Source organism: Parasteatoda tepidariorum, chromosome 4 (genome assembly GCF_043381705.1).
Source record: "Parasteatoda tepidariorum isolate YZ-2023 chromosome 4, CAS_Ptep_4.0, whole genome shotgun sequence".
In the NCBI taxonomy this organism is placed as follows: Eukaryota; Metazoa; Arthropoda; class Arachnida; order Araneae; family Theridiidae; genus Parasteatoda; species Parasteatoda tepidariorum.
The window spans coordinates 48565595-48580827 of NC_092207.1; the positions used below are offsets into that span (position 1 = coordinate 48565595).

The window sequence follows — 15233 nt, forward strand, 5'->3', positions numbered from 1 at the left end:
TTGCATTCAGGAAGTCAATTTTTTAAATATAGCAAGTCAATTTTTTCTTTTTAGCTAAAAGCTTTGCATTTTAGTTCTTCGAAAGAAAAGAACTTTCAATAAAAAGTCAACACCAAGAGAAAGTATTTTAAAGTGCAAGTATTTCCACTTAATTTAGCATCGAATAGAATATTAAAATTTGAACTTTCTTCGATCGAAAAGAGTGTGTGACTGATATAAGTCTAGGTAAAAAGTTCTTTGGTCAAAATGATAGAAGAAACAATTGTTTTTTTAATTTTACAGCGTTTCCTTACTAATTCAATTTTATTTTTTCTGATAATTACAATAAAATAATGACACAATATGCACTGTTAATAATTTCTCGGGAAAAATGGTTAAATAGCAATTTATTTAATTGTTATTTTACTATTTTAAACGAAAACAGTCAAATAACCATAAAAAAAATGATACTGTTTCGAGTGAAAAAAAAACATTTATTGATTGTTCTTTTACTTAATACTATTTTAAAAAACAGAATTCTATCTGCGTCAACTAGGCCCACCTTATGAAGTTATTTAAACCCATGCATCGTAGCTGAGAGGGGTAATTGGTCATTCTCATCTTTCCAGTGTTGACGCCACTATATTCCTTCAATACATCAAGAGTTTCCAGCAACCTGCACTATACAATTGGTGACCCTGGAATATTAGAATATGAAACTATCATCCTCACATAAATGGCGCTGCACCCACAGAGCTTCAATATCCGTTTAGGTTTCATTTTTAAGATTACCATATTAGATCGAGACAGTCAAATAATCATGAAAAAGATGATATTCAAATTGTTAAGTGTGAGAAAAAACCTTTTATGATTGTTTTTACTAAATATGGTTTAATAACCAGAATTCTATCCAAGCCAACTAGGTCCGCCTTATGAGCATATTGTTCTGCGCTGGGTACTTAAAATTGCTGAGAGGCCTAAAAAGTCAATCTCATGACTGGCGAATCAGGGATTCCAATCCCACCGTTGACACCAAAATGTTTCTTCCGTTCCCTCAGTACATGAAGAGTTTAGAATGCGAAACTATGATTCAAGTATAAATGGCGCAGCACTCACAGAGCTCTAATGTCCGTTTAAGTTTTATTTTTACGGTTAAGAAGCTATGCTAATTTTAAAAGGTTGCAAAATCTTTTAAAATTAGCATAGCTTCTAAACCATAAAGTTTCGTATTTACGGTTTTTTAACCGTACCAGTAGTAAATGGTTTCAAACCCATTAAGGTAAAAAATGCTCCTGACCATAAACCTTATAGCTAATCTGATGAACAGACTGCTACCGGTCATTTAACCCTAATTTCAGAATGAAATCTCGAACACTGCATTTAAAAACACCGTACCAAAGAGAACGCTAAAATTTGTTTTTTAAAAAATGTTTGATTCTTGAAAATATGTAAAATATACCCAATATATTAAGTGAAAAAAATCATTCAAAAATTGAGAGGTGGTATTAAATAAATTCAGTAATTCCATTTAATAAATAAAATCCTGGGCTGAACTATTTTTTAAAAATAATTTCAATTTTTAACAACTTTGTTCTCGATAAGCACTTCGGAGAAATGTTTTTAGATATGCTTTCAAATTATGTGTAAACGCCGGAAAACGAAGAAAATGGTAGGATTTCTTAAAATTTTATTTATAAAATTTAGCACAAAGAATTTTATTTGAAAAAAAATTGTATTTCAAGCATATAATTTTGAAATCATTAAATGCAACATTTGTTTTAGATCTACATTCGATCTACATGCAACATCTGTATTATTTAGAAATAACTTTGATGCTACAAAGAATTTTTCATTTTATAACTCTGGATGACGTTTTACAGTTTAAGCTATGCTTTATTCATGTATATGTCTTTTCTCCACATAATAAATACCACTTCGTTCTTGTCTCTAAAGCTATTCACTATTACTACATATTTAAAAAAATACTGTTCTGTAAAGGGTAGTTTTAATTTTGTGTGTTTAAACAAATTTATTAATATCTAAAATTTTAGAATACTTTTTGAAAATGAAGTAAATACACATTAGAGTTCATCAATTATTGTTTTAGTCAGTAAAAGATAGAACCATTATCAAAATCTAACGAATATCAATCGAGGAAGATCTTAATTATGTGAATGAAACTACTGAAACATTTGAAGTTATTTTAATAGTAGCTTTTCATTTTCTCCCAGTTTCGTTCAATACAAGTTTAGGGTTTTAGTTCATAACACGTTTTTTTCTCTTCCCATAAATACTGATTTGATACCTTTGTTGTGAACAAAAAAATTTAAATATATTAAAATCTATAGTGAGGGTCCGTATATATAAAATATATACGGAAAATTCCTTACTCTGGGAAATAAAGCATTGTCAAAACTAACAGAATATGGCAAATTTTACTGCGTTTCTGGCTCTATGGATACACAAAAATCTCTGAAATTTTTATCGAAGCGCTTTAGTAATGATTTTGGCAAAATTGACAGAAAATATGCGATAAAATTTGGTAAATGTGGTAAAATTTGGTAATTTTATCACGATACCTTAGAGCAGAGCATGAAAACTATTTATTTGGTTAAATTGAATTTTTAATTTTGCATTTTTTACCAAATGTATAGTAATAAGAACTACGGTTTTGAAAACCATAACGATATGAATGGAAAAATCATCAAATAAATGGCTTAAATATCTTATATTTTGGTATTAACCGAAAATCTGTCGTTTTTTTGGTACCACAGAAATGTCATTATCATACAGTGCGGTAATTTCATCAGAGTTTTTTCCCCGTGTATATATTGTTTTTATTTTAAGTTGTTTTCTGAATAATATTTAATCAAAATATCTTCCCATCAGTTATTTTAGGTTTTCAATTTTGTGTTGCAATACATTTTGCAAGTGTTTTTCTTATGAATGGTACCTTACACTTCTGAATTGAGCTGCCAATTTCTCAAAAAGAAAATCAATCAAATATACCAAGTTGTAAAAGAAAAAGCGTCTAAAATTGCTTTTGCTTCGAGAAGCTTAAATTTTCGGACATAAAAATTTTGTTCATGAGTTTTTTTGTAAAAGTTTAAGTTGGAGTTTTAATTTCTTTCATTAAAACACACGGCAGATATGTGCTGCAGTCGACTACGAAAAGAGCAATATCCATAAACGTAAAAAATATGAATGAATTTTGAGATTACCAGTGAAATCTACACTGTTTGATTTTTTTTTGTAAAATTACGGTATAATGACCGGCAGAAGTCTGTCAATCCAATTAACTGAAAAGTTCAGGGTTAAATTTCGTTTACTTTTAAGGTTTTTTTTTCACCATCCATTTTCAACTAGCATGGTTTTTCAACGGTAAAGATTTTAACAGGATATTTGAGCTAAATGTGATTTAATTAGTTTATCTGGTGATGTTATCAATCGAGGTGGAATGGGAAATACTAAACATTCGTATTAAGCAGCTCTGGTGCTGTTATCCATGCTTTTACGAGATCTTCGTTTTCTAATAGCCCAGAGACGCCATTACTAAGTGAAAGACACTGGAAACTTTTCAGATGTTGAAATGAGGGAAGAAATATTATAGTGTCATTGCAGGGAATCGAACCCTTACTTAGTTGGTCACGAGATTGACAAATTAGTCCCATCGGCTATAGTAAGTATCCTGTTAAGGAACTAAGTGGTTTCATATGTAAGCCTAGTTGGAACGCATAAAATTCTGGTTGTTTAACCCTATTAGGTGAAAACAGTCAATACATTTTTTTTCCTCCCAGTTAACAGTTTAAATACCATCACTTTTATGATTATTTGATTGTTTTGGTTAAATATGGTAAAATAACAACTAAATACATTGTTATTTTACTGTTTTCCCAAGAAATTTGTAACAGAGTACGAAATTTCATGAAAGTTAATATTTCCCACAAATTTATTTTCTTCAGAATGATGCCAAAAAAATTAAAGTAGCTATATTGCTCACGCTTCAACTGGAGTTTTATGCCGGACTATAACATAAATTTTAATCGTTACAATCAGAATGCATCTCCACATAGTGTTACCATCAATCACAATCGGTCGTGAGTAGATGGTTTATGGTTTAAACTCTGGACTGAAAACATTATTTTGTTCAGATTTTCGCACTAATAGGAAAAAGCAGAAGGCTTTTTCTTTTTTTAAAATCTTACTTAAAAAGTAGTTAGTAGCATAGAATACTTTTTTCAACTCAACTGCAGTTGTGACTAGCATAGATTACTTTAAGAAACTCTGATTTGTATTTCCTGAATATTCCCCTTCAACTTGATAATGAAATAAGACAAAATTTCAAAGTACACTGTAAAAAATGCTTGATCAAATTACGGTATAAAGGCGTTCGCACTTTGGGTATGCATTATCCGTAAAATCCATTAATTTGATCTGGAATTTTTCACAGTGTATGGGTAAACATCTAAATTTTATGTCACAAATGTCTTTTTCTTAATTTGTATTAGAGTGTAATTTCTAAATATCAATAGATTTCGCATCTAAAATAAATAAATAAGCAAGTAAAACAAGAACATTTCGTAGGTAAACAGCATCTATTTATTCTTTCTATTGAAATACCCAACAATTTACAAGAAAATACATTTTTCTCAGCTAGTAAAACTAATATTTTTTTCCTAGACATAAATGCAGGTAAAATCACGCTTAAAACATGAAAATCCAATATGTCGCTCTAGTTTTGAACACTGAAATAATCTAAGCACTGCAGTATATACTTTTGAATAAATCCTAGAAACATAAGTTATCATATGGTATAGAGTCTTAGGCACAGAGTAGTTGCTTGCTTGTGACAAAAATCACGACAAACAGTTTTTGTTTTGTTTTGATTCCACATAATCTCCTCGTTGTCTTCTTGCATTGTTTGTTGTTTAATGATATCAGTTTATAGAAGGGGTAATTCACAGTTTCAATTCAGCTCTTTATTTAAAAGCAAGTAAAAACTTTGAATCTATCATAGAAATGTACATTAATTGATGACATAAACACGTTTTAAATTAGTTATTAAATACCACATTATTTGTAAAAAGTTAAATATGTTCAATTTTAAGAAAAGTTGACAATGGAAATTCTGGTGATGAAACTTTAGACTAAACTATTTACTTTGTAATTATATCTTTATACAAATTAGAATGGTATTAACCATTTTACGCAGAATTTTCATTAAAAATATTTATTATACCTTTTTACAAATTAGAACTGTATTAACCATTTTACGCAGAATTTTCATTAAAAATATTTTTTATACTTTTTTAATTATTTTATATTAATTAGGACAAAATGAATGAAAAGTATTATATTTAGCATTTTAATAGTTTTTGTATGGGAAATAAAGTATCGAACAACAGTTTTCTTTTTGAGTTAGAGGTGAAATTTTTCAAACATGGCTCACCTTTCTAACAATAATTTTTAAGATTTGCTCTTATTTTCAGTTATTTAGATTTAAGAGTTTTGAATTTACAAAATCTATTATTTATAAATTTTTGAATATAAATTTTTTTTTCAAACTATTTTTTTCTTGAATTTTATATTTTAGAACAAATGTAATTCCGAGAATCTAACAGATTTTTTAATAACTATTCGACTGTATTTTTGTAATTAAAAATACAAATAAGCATTTTTACTTGTAATTAGAGCATCACAAAAAATATACAAAAGAAACACCGGTGTTCTATCTGCACCAAAGGATTAAGAATTCATAAGTTGAGGAAAAACTTTGGAAGAGATAATATAATAATATTTGAAAACTTTATATGTTTAACTTTAGGATCAAATATTTGTAAGGTATAATAGAACCTTTGTGATGAAAAAATTTGTTTTCAAATTTTTTTTACAATGAGAATTTGTTAACAATCCTTTGTAAAAGATAAAACAATAGTCTAGCAATGGTTTAAATTCGAAGTACTAATTATCATGTAACAAAACTTTTGAGATAAGAACATTTGTTTGCTTTATTTATATTAGTAATAATTTTCCAATAAATTGGAATTTTGTAAGAATCTTAAAGTTATAAAGAAACTTTTTCAAAGACCATGCAGTTATCAATAGATATGTTTAATTTATTGGTAAATATTTATATTAAAAGTTTTTTATTATATAAAAAACTCTTGAGTGGAGATAGCTTGTTTTCACAATTTACTAAAACAGTAACTTTATAATAAATAAGAATTTTTGAAGAAAACTTGCATTGGAAAATCTTTATATAAAAGATCAAATAATATAGTAAACATAGATATGTTTTAAGATATAGATCGGATGGTATTCAATTAAAATGAAACATGTGAAAAGCTTAATGAATGAAAATTAGTGATAAAAAAAGCGATATCATGAAAAAATGTGGAATTTTAAGTTTAAAAAATTTATAAAGCTTTACTACTTTATAGCTTAGCTTTATACTTTATTAAATAGAATTTTCCATGAAAATTTAAATTGGAAACAACCTTTTATAAGAGATCAAATAATAATGTAACATAGATATGTTTATAGGTATAGATAGGGTGGTATTAATTTTACAACGGAACATCAGCTCAGTGGATGAAGGTTTCATCATATTGAAAAAAGTGAAACTTTGAGTTTAAAAAATGGATAAAATTTAATCTTTTTCTTCTAGGTCATTAAATTAAGCTGATTCACTAAAACGCCACTTTAAACCTTTATCCACTAAGCTCTCCATTTATGAGGTAGTGATAAGCACAAACTTAAAACATTTTATTTCAATCTTGAAGTCTTCTTATCAAAGTAGTTAAATACTTATCGTTAAAGAGCATCTACATTAGTCGAAAAAATGGTTTAAAAGTGTACCATCATATTTTTATTTTAAACCATAATAGAGATTTTGTATTCTTCTTTTATCAGTAATTCTTATGATTTCATTATGAAAAAATATTAAGTCAAATGTATTTTCTTTTTGAGACTAATAACAAGTGTATATTGTTTATCAGTAGTGGCAGTGAAAGCATTGCAAATGTTCTAAAGGAACAACTTATTTTAAAAGTCTAAATATTTACTAGGAGTTTTAGCATATGTATTCATATTGATATGCAATCTATTTTAGAAGTAAGTTATTTATATCAGTTGCATCGTAAGCAAATGATACCTTTTAAAATTTACTTTAAGAAATAGGCGAAATTCTTTCTTTATTCTAATTTTTTAATTCGTGAATTATTTTACAATTCGTTATTCTCCCTTCGTTGTTAATTAATTGGAAATTAAATAGTAAAATCACTTTGCATTAGGAACGAAAGAAGCAATTATATGTTTATTCTTCATGAACGTTTAAAGTGTAGGAAAAAAGTATAATTAATATATTTTTCTGAAATAAATCTTTTTTACGTAAATAAATAGCTTGTTTTAATATTTGTATTATTACAAAAATAATAATTGTGTAATTGTAAATAATAGTTAAAAAATATTAATAATAGTGTCATGAAATGAAATGAATAATCCAAGGACAACTTAAACGACAATTTTGCTTGGAAATGAAAAAAAAGCAAAAAAAAAAAAAAAAAAAAAAAAAAAAAAAAAAAAAAAAAAAAGAAAGAAAAAAGAAAGAAAACGAACAATATATTTAGCTTTGAGGTTGAAATTAAAGAAAATTCGACAGGAAGACACCTCCTATGTGAATTATTTACGAAGTATTTAATTTTCAAGTGTAATTTTATAAATTGGTAATAAGTCCATTAAGATACTAACGCACTTTTAATGTATTTTTCACAATTGATACAAGTAGATAAAAAAAGATTTTTTTTAAAATGATGATTCAGAGAAAAGACGCTAACTGTTATAGCTAATTACCAATACTTTCGAAAACTCTCACCTTGTGAAACTACTTTGAGGTAAAGTTAAACTACATATTTCAAAAAGTGAAATTTAATTTGAAATTCGGTGGGAAGTGCTAGAACCCAGGATATATTGCTGTAACAAAGACTCTTAAAATTACTCATTCATTTATTATGGCAATGTATCAATGTATGTATTCATTATATGTGGTAACATTGAAGAAAATTTTGAATATTGTATATTCCCTTTTAATTTCCCAGTTTCATTAACGGGTAAAACATTCAAGTAACAACCTATTGTGGGTCAAGAGTTAAGAGGGGGTACATGGAATATCACAATGTCGAGATCAACGGCATGATGACAATAACATGGTCAGCATAACACACACCGATCTTTTTCTTTCCCAACAAGTCTATCGATTTGAAGCTTCATGCCGCCATGGAGGATAAAACCTGGGTCCCTCACAATGGCAGTTCAGTAATGGAAAGCTAATTTGATGTCGTAAATGTTGGTTGTGCTTTTAAAACATTATACATTTCTCTTAACTCATGGAAAATTTGTTAAACTTAAAGTAAGGGAGGAATTAAAATTTAAAGTTAAATTTGATAAGGAATGTCGCGATTTTCAGACTAGAAATATTAGAGTAAGAGTAGTTTAAATTTTTTCTTTAATTTTTACATTTTCCATAAAAATCTATTCAGTATTTTAGATTTTTCACAATACTGATAATCATTTATTGTAAAATTGAGAGTTGAATGTAGATATTTTTATGTTTAAATAATTTATTAATTTATTGAGCTTAGATTAAATTTTAATTTTATCAATTGCTTTTATATTTTTTAATTAAATAAGGTAAATCATAAGAGGAAGAATTCTGAGCAGATAACTTAATAAACAATAATATGAAGATGTTTGACATCTTACCGGTTAAAACATAAGCAGAATGATGTAAGACCCTTTTCTTCTATTTTCCCTTTCTATATCCATATCTACTATCAAAATAAATTTTTACAGAATTATAATAAATAATTTAAGTGTTTTCTGCAATTCCGAAATGTTTTCCCATTATCTTAGATGAATGATAAATAAGTTTAATCGAGTTTTATCATTTTTTCTTTTAGAAAAACAATGCCAAAGATCTAATATATCATTCCAAAACAATGACAATGATATAAAAGTTTCATTTATAAGAAAAACTTTCAATTGAATATAGTTTGCAATAAATAACACTAGATAAATCAGAAACTTTAAAATTAAAATATTTTTGATTGTACAGAAAATTTTGAAAGCTTTTATAACAATGGAAAAAAGTGAGTTAATTTTTTTTAATTCATATGATCATTCTTCTTTATTCATAAACACTAGGATTTCATTAAAACAATACCTTGCCATTCAAAATTAAAAACAATTTGTTTTTTTCTATATGAATGTTATATTAGCCAAAATGGATAGGTAAAGAACGTTGAGCCTTTGGCCTCCTATACACAGGACTGAATTAGTTTCACATATTTTTCTCTCAAAAAAACCGAATTCCAATATTCAAAATATTACTTTTCCCTTCATTGTAATTAGAAGTTGAAAAATTATCATAGGAATATCTATTTAATTGTCACAAGTAAGAATTATAGGATTCATAATGTTAAGAGATACATATTCTGTTAAGAACGTAAAATTAACAAAAAGACAAGCATTTTATCTATATTACACTTTCGTTTTCTTTAGTCTATCGAATAAATCATGTTGTATGTATTGAAAAGAAGTACATAATTTTGATTACAGTAATATAAGGAGATGAAACAGCAATGGATTAATATTGAATCTCTTTTTCTATTTTGCGTCACGTGTAATAAAGAAAAGATATTGTTAAAGTATCGCAGATAATCGAACTTGAATATTGAGTCCTAATTTAATGAAATCTTGCGTGCAGACTAGGTTTTTTTTTCCTCAAAAAATGGTCCGTTTAGTTTCAAAACCTATATGAAACATTGCTGCAACGAGCCTAATTTGAATTTAATAACAATTTCTTTAATAATATTTATGAGAATTTTTTTCATTGAAGTCATCAGTCATGAAGTTTTGATGTTTCCTAAAAAACGCATATTTTTGAAAGAGTTTAAAAACCACCTTTATTTAAAAATAGTGAATAGATAAGCAATGAAGGGTAACAATGTGAGAATCCTGATTAATCTTGTCATGAATCACACATCCAGTAATTCCTGACAAGACAAATCAGAAATCCAGTTGAACCACGGAACCATAAGGTGGTAATGAAAGAATAACAAAATTGTGGGTGGTCATTGTAATGGCTCCAAGAAGATATTTGAGGGCGAAGAGTTCAGTTTACATTCCGTTGCTCACATGATTGTTCGCATACTTTTGAATCAAATGTTTAGAAATCGTGTGTCCAATATACTCTCATTTTTAATGGGGCATTCATTTTCACAGATCGTTAAGTATGAAGAAACACGAAGGTCTTTCCATAGACAAGTAAAAAAAATTAACAAGTCGAAAAGGGCATAAAAAGTTTTTCTTGTGTTGCCACGTCCCTGGTAAGTCAAAAAATAACTGAAAAAGGAGCAAACTTAAATAAAAATAAAAATTTTTGTGAGCTTTTTTTAAAAATCTTCAGTGTAATTAAAAAGCAATTCCACTCACAATTTCCTACTCTTTCATTGTCACCTTATGACCTCATAGTCTAACCTCATGGTCCTGGAGTTATTTATGACGAGACTAATCAGGAATCTCAAGTTTTAACTTTTAATTGTAATTCTATACATTATTTTTGAACTGAATACTTTTTTAATACATTATCTTGCTCTTTTTTTGTGCATATTTGTGATAAATTCGACCAATAACGGGTTTAATTAGTTTCTAAATTCTTATTTTGGTCCCTATGATCTTATTGTAAGCGAGTTTGACAACTCACAATAATTGTTATATCAATTCATCGCATGCTCTATATCAATAACAAAAAAAAAATGAAATTTTTTTTTATAATGCCTGAAATATGTGATGTAACTTTACCTTAAAGAAATGAACATTATCAACAAACATACCCCTTTTTCAGAATTAACATTGAGTTACGTTTTATATAGTATTGTTCCACAAATTTGCTTAGCTCAAGTAAATTTGATATTGTTAGCGATAAACGCATAATATCATTCTTTATTTATGTTGCCTTTTTAAATTCTATTATGGTGACTAGGTTGATTGGGTGAGTTCCAATTTCGTATTACAAAATATTTATTTATAAGGAATAAATCAATTTAAACAATTATTTTTTACTGTAGCTGTGCTCTATTTTTTAAATCACTGGTAGCTGAACTGCTTTTATATATAAAAGGAAGTTTAAATATTAAATCGAGAAAATCAAGACAACCTTTCAACTCTTGTTTCCAGAATATAACTCTACTAACTGTACAATTTTTTTTTTACATTTCAGAATATTTTGTAGTTGCTAAGTCTGCTTGGGACCCATATCTCATAAATTATTCTTTTTTTTTTTTGAAGCACCGAAGTTCGTTCTCTTTCAAAATGAAGCGATCTTGGAAGACGAGGTTCCCTTCTGAAGCTTGACAGTCCAATTTAGCCTTTCCTCGTGGAATGGCAAGTGGGCGTTGTACTTGACCATCTGCCATCTTCCAGACATCGAAGCATTTTGGCCCCTCTAAGTTCGAAACCATCCTTACAGTCGTAAGTTACAGTATCGTTGATGCGATAGAAGAATTGAACATTCTGCGAGATAGTGGCATCAGGTGTGATTCCTGGATACTGACAAGCCGCAACACCTAAAACAATGGAATATTATTTTAGCTGTGGTTCTACATTAAAAAAAATTCGTCAATAAAAGCAGGTAAGTTTGAAAATAGTTTGAGTTAGTGGATTTGATAAAGCATAAGAAATATAGAGTTGTTGGCATCGAGTATTGGGATTGCATAAATTTTATGTATCCCAAAGCCAAAAACGCTGGATTACATTGCAAAAAAATTCGAATCAAATTTATGGTGAAAAGTACCGGCACTCAAGGTGGCGGTATTTTTTACCGTAACATCTATTTTTACCGGAGCATATTACGTAACAAAAAACTGATATATCGTAATTTTTATAATAGTAATTGCAGTAAAATCACTGAATCACTCTAATCAAATAAATATTATTGCAAAAATTGCAGTAAAATATTTTGTGGTAAAACTGGATCCGGAATTTTATTCAGTGTACTTCATTACTGCGTTGAATGAAACACGCTTTTGAACGTATTGGCGGAACTGGATTACTATTTGGATGTGCGCCGAGTGAAAGTAAAAGCTGACATGAAACATCTTGTAGTATGTTCATGTGCGCACACTTTGTAAGTGTATGTTTATTTCTACGCATGTACCGCTTTTTTTACATGGTATGTTTGCTAGTGCTTTCTACGTATATCCTGTATTTGTGTGTACTGCGTAGTATACTTGTACATAAGCAGTCCTTTGAAGATGCAGGAATCATTTAGGGCAACTCTGGTTTACTATTATGTTTTTTTTGCTCGTGCAAGTAATAATACGCACCTTGTCTTCATGTTTTTATAGAAGTTTTATATGTGAAATAAAAAATTATCGAATCAAACTTTATTGCAAAAATTATTCTATTTGCTTACTAATAGATTAACAAAACAATCAAATAAATTTTTTTCTCTTACTCTTAAATTCTGGAAAAAAATAAGGCACTCCCTGAACAGCCAGTAGTTTGACAAGAGGACCACATTCTTATTTAGAAATTTATAACTGCCCAGCTATTTCAAATAAAAAAGTTTAGAAATTTTTATTATTTAAAAACATTTACTTTACCATCTCCTAGAGTTCAGGTGTTTTATTTAAGTTTTAAGGAAAATGTAATAGTTTTTCGCGATTTCAATGCAAGTGCTAAAATGCAACTAAGCACTGTAAAATTATATTTAGTATTTAAATGTAAATACTTCAAAACATTCGTTCTAATGTGCTGCTTCGATAGATGAAATACTCACTTTTCAATGATTGGTCAAGTATTTATGTTCAGAAAATTTAGTTAAATTGTCTAGAAGCTTTTAATTAATGATTATACAATTAATAGATAATTAGTAAATATACAATTAACAAATAATTAATAAATATACTGTTAACAAATAATTAAAATTATCAGGGGATCGATTCGGGGACTTTCAAAAAAGAGAAAAGTGTTTGGTCTTAAAGAAATTTTTTTCAGAAAACATGGGCTGTGCTTACATTTTGGTACAGATGACGACCATCTACCATTTTCTTGACATACCATGATGCCTGTACCATCCATCATGTAGTTGGTTTCGCAAGCAAAGTTCAAAACATCTCCTCCTCTGTATTTGTCTTTATTACTACTTTGTAGGTAACCATTCTTCGGATTTTCCGGAGGATCACAGATTACCTCTAAAACATTATGCATTAATTTCGAAACAGTGTGCAAAAAAGAGCAAAAAAAATGAAAGTAAATAAATAAACGGACTATTTTAAATAACTATTGATCTAGCACTCAATCTTGATGATTCGAGAGGGAGATTACACGCTTGCTAATTAATAAGTATAGATGATATTTTAGGATACGAAATCAGACACAAAATTTACTTTCTCCGAATAAATATACCATCCATTTTAAAAAAGTCGTATGACTGAAATTCGATTTCTGAATAACTATTCAACCAATTTTGTACAAATTTTGTATTTTGCTATGTAAAATTACACCGAAGAGTCATTACATTATGACCACAATGGGCTCACCCAGGTATTCATGGTTTCTCTCCCAGGAACAATGTTTTCATGGGGCACATTAGGACCCATAATCCTCATAGAACAATCCCTGACGTCTGTAAGCTACTTGAACATAGTTGCAGACCAGGTTCCCCCATTCATGGAAACAGTTTTTCCTGCGGGGGATGGTGTTGACCAACAGGATAATGCACCATGTCATAAGGATCGAATCGTCGAGGAACATTCCAGTGACTTTCAAGTCATGTCTTGGCCCCCAAATTCACCTGACCTTAATCCAATAGAGCATTTGTGGTCTTACTTGGAAAACCAAATTCGTGCTGCCAAGCTACCCCTTCTCAATGTGAGGGAATTGCAGGACCAGTTGGTGTGCGCTTGGTACCAGATACCTCCGACTATCTATCAGCGCCTTGTGGAATCAATGCCACGGCCGGTGCTAGCAGTTTTGAGGGCTAAAGGTGGCCCTACATGTTATCAGCAGGGTGGTCATAATGTAATGGCTCTTCGGTGTACATTCTTCAAAATGATGTAAAACATTGTTTACCTTGCAATTCATAATTTTTTGACTGTTATTAGAGAAAATAATAAAAAAATAATAAATATTTACTGGAAGTTATTTTTTTCATGGAATTATCTTTGGATAAATGAATTTTATAAAATAAAATATATGTTTATAAAATAAAAAGCAAAAATTTTCCAATTAGTTTAAAAAATTCTTCAGATATGGGCAGTAAGGGGTTCCAACTTTGTATCGCTCTTCTAGCCAAACTATTGGGACCATATTTTCCAGATTACGGGCACCCCCCAAATTTTAGGTGTCAGAAATCCGAATTCACCAAGAAAAAGGGTATGTTTATTCAGAGAAAGTGCGTTTTTGTGTCTGATTTCACACTTAAAATATCGTGTGTACTAATTACTTAGATTTGAGGTCAGCCCCTCAAATCATTTAGATTGAGTCCTAGAACGTGAAGATTCGACTCTTAAAATAAAAGTTATTCAGGGTAGTGTTTTTTTTTGCACACTGTACATTAAAAAATATTAGAGCATGTTAAGTTATAATATTGTTCAAACTGAGTGGAACCATAATAAGGTGCTAAAATGAACCATATTTTCGAACAAATGATTCTTTTTCTCACTTTTTTTATAGCTGAAAAAAAAAACAGGGTTTCCGCACTTGATTAAGATTGTTGCAAATTCACATGACTTTATATGGTTTAATTTTAAGCCAATTCTTCTAAGAGAGCAGTTTTTATAAATGCATAAGTTTGAATTTAAATATAAAATGTAGATAACATTTCAGTTGATTCTTCGAGAAAGCTAGGAATCTTCGTTTATCTAAGAATAGCGGAAAATTTCAAACACAAGTGTTTGACAGATTTCTTTAAAAATTCATATTGATATAAGAAAATTTCCAGATTGCTATCTTTTATTCATATTTTGCAAGCAGCTTATTCTGTCAAGGTTAAACATAGATACGAAAAACTCTTACGTTTCTTTTTAAAAAGGATTTTTTTTATATGTTCGACCATAAAATGCACAGAATGTTTTATTTTTTGAGGTTTGAGATTAAATTATAAATTATATAAATCGTTGTTGAAATTCTAATTGTTAAATTCTTAAGCTTAATCCACATTTTTCTCATTAAGTGATGATAACATATAATAC

The 15233-nt window shown here is 28.7% G+C and overlaps 1 protein-coding gene across 3 annotated transcripts in view; it reads right to left on the reverse strand.

Moving 5' to 3' along the window:
* Window positions 1-11202: 11202 nt before the first annotated feature.
* Window positions 11203-15233, reverse strand: part of LOC107441765 (sushi, von Willebrand factor type A, EGF and pentraxin domain-containing protein 1) — a 411941-nt gene continuing 407910 nt past the window's right edge. For all 3 annotated transcript variants that reach the window (XM_016055134.4, XM_071179755.1, XM_071179756.1), the window contains 2 exons: window positions 13056-13232; window positions 11203-11603 (listed from right to left, as the gene is read on the reverse strand). In XM_016055134.4, the coding sequence (XP_015910620.3) occupies window positions 11401-11603; window positions 13056-13232 (380 nt within the window). In that variant the 3' untranslated portion in view covers window positions 11203-11400. The remainder of the gene's footprint in view (window positions 11604-13055; window positions 13233-15233) is intronic.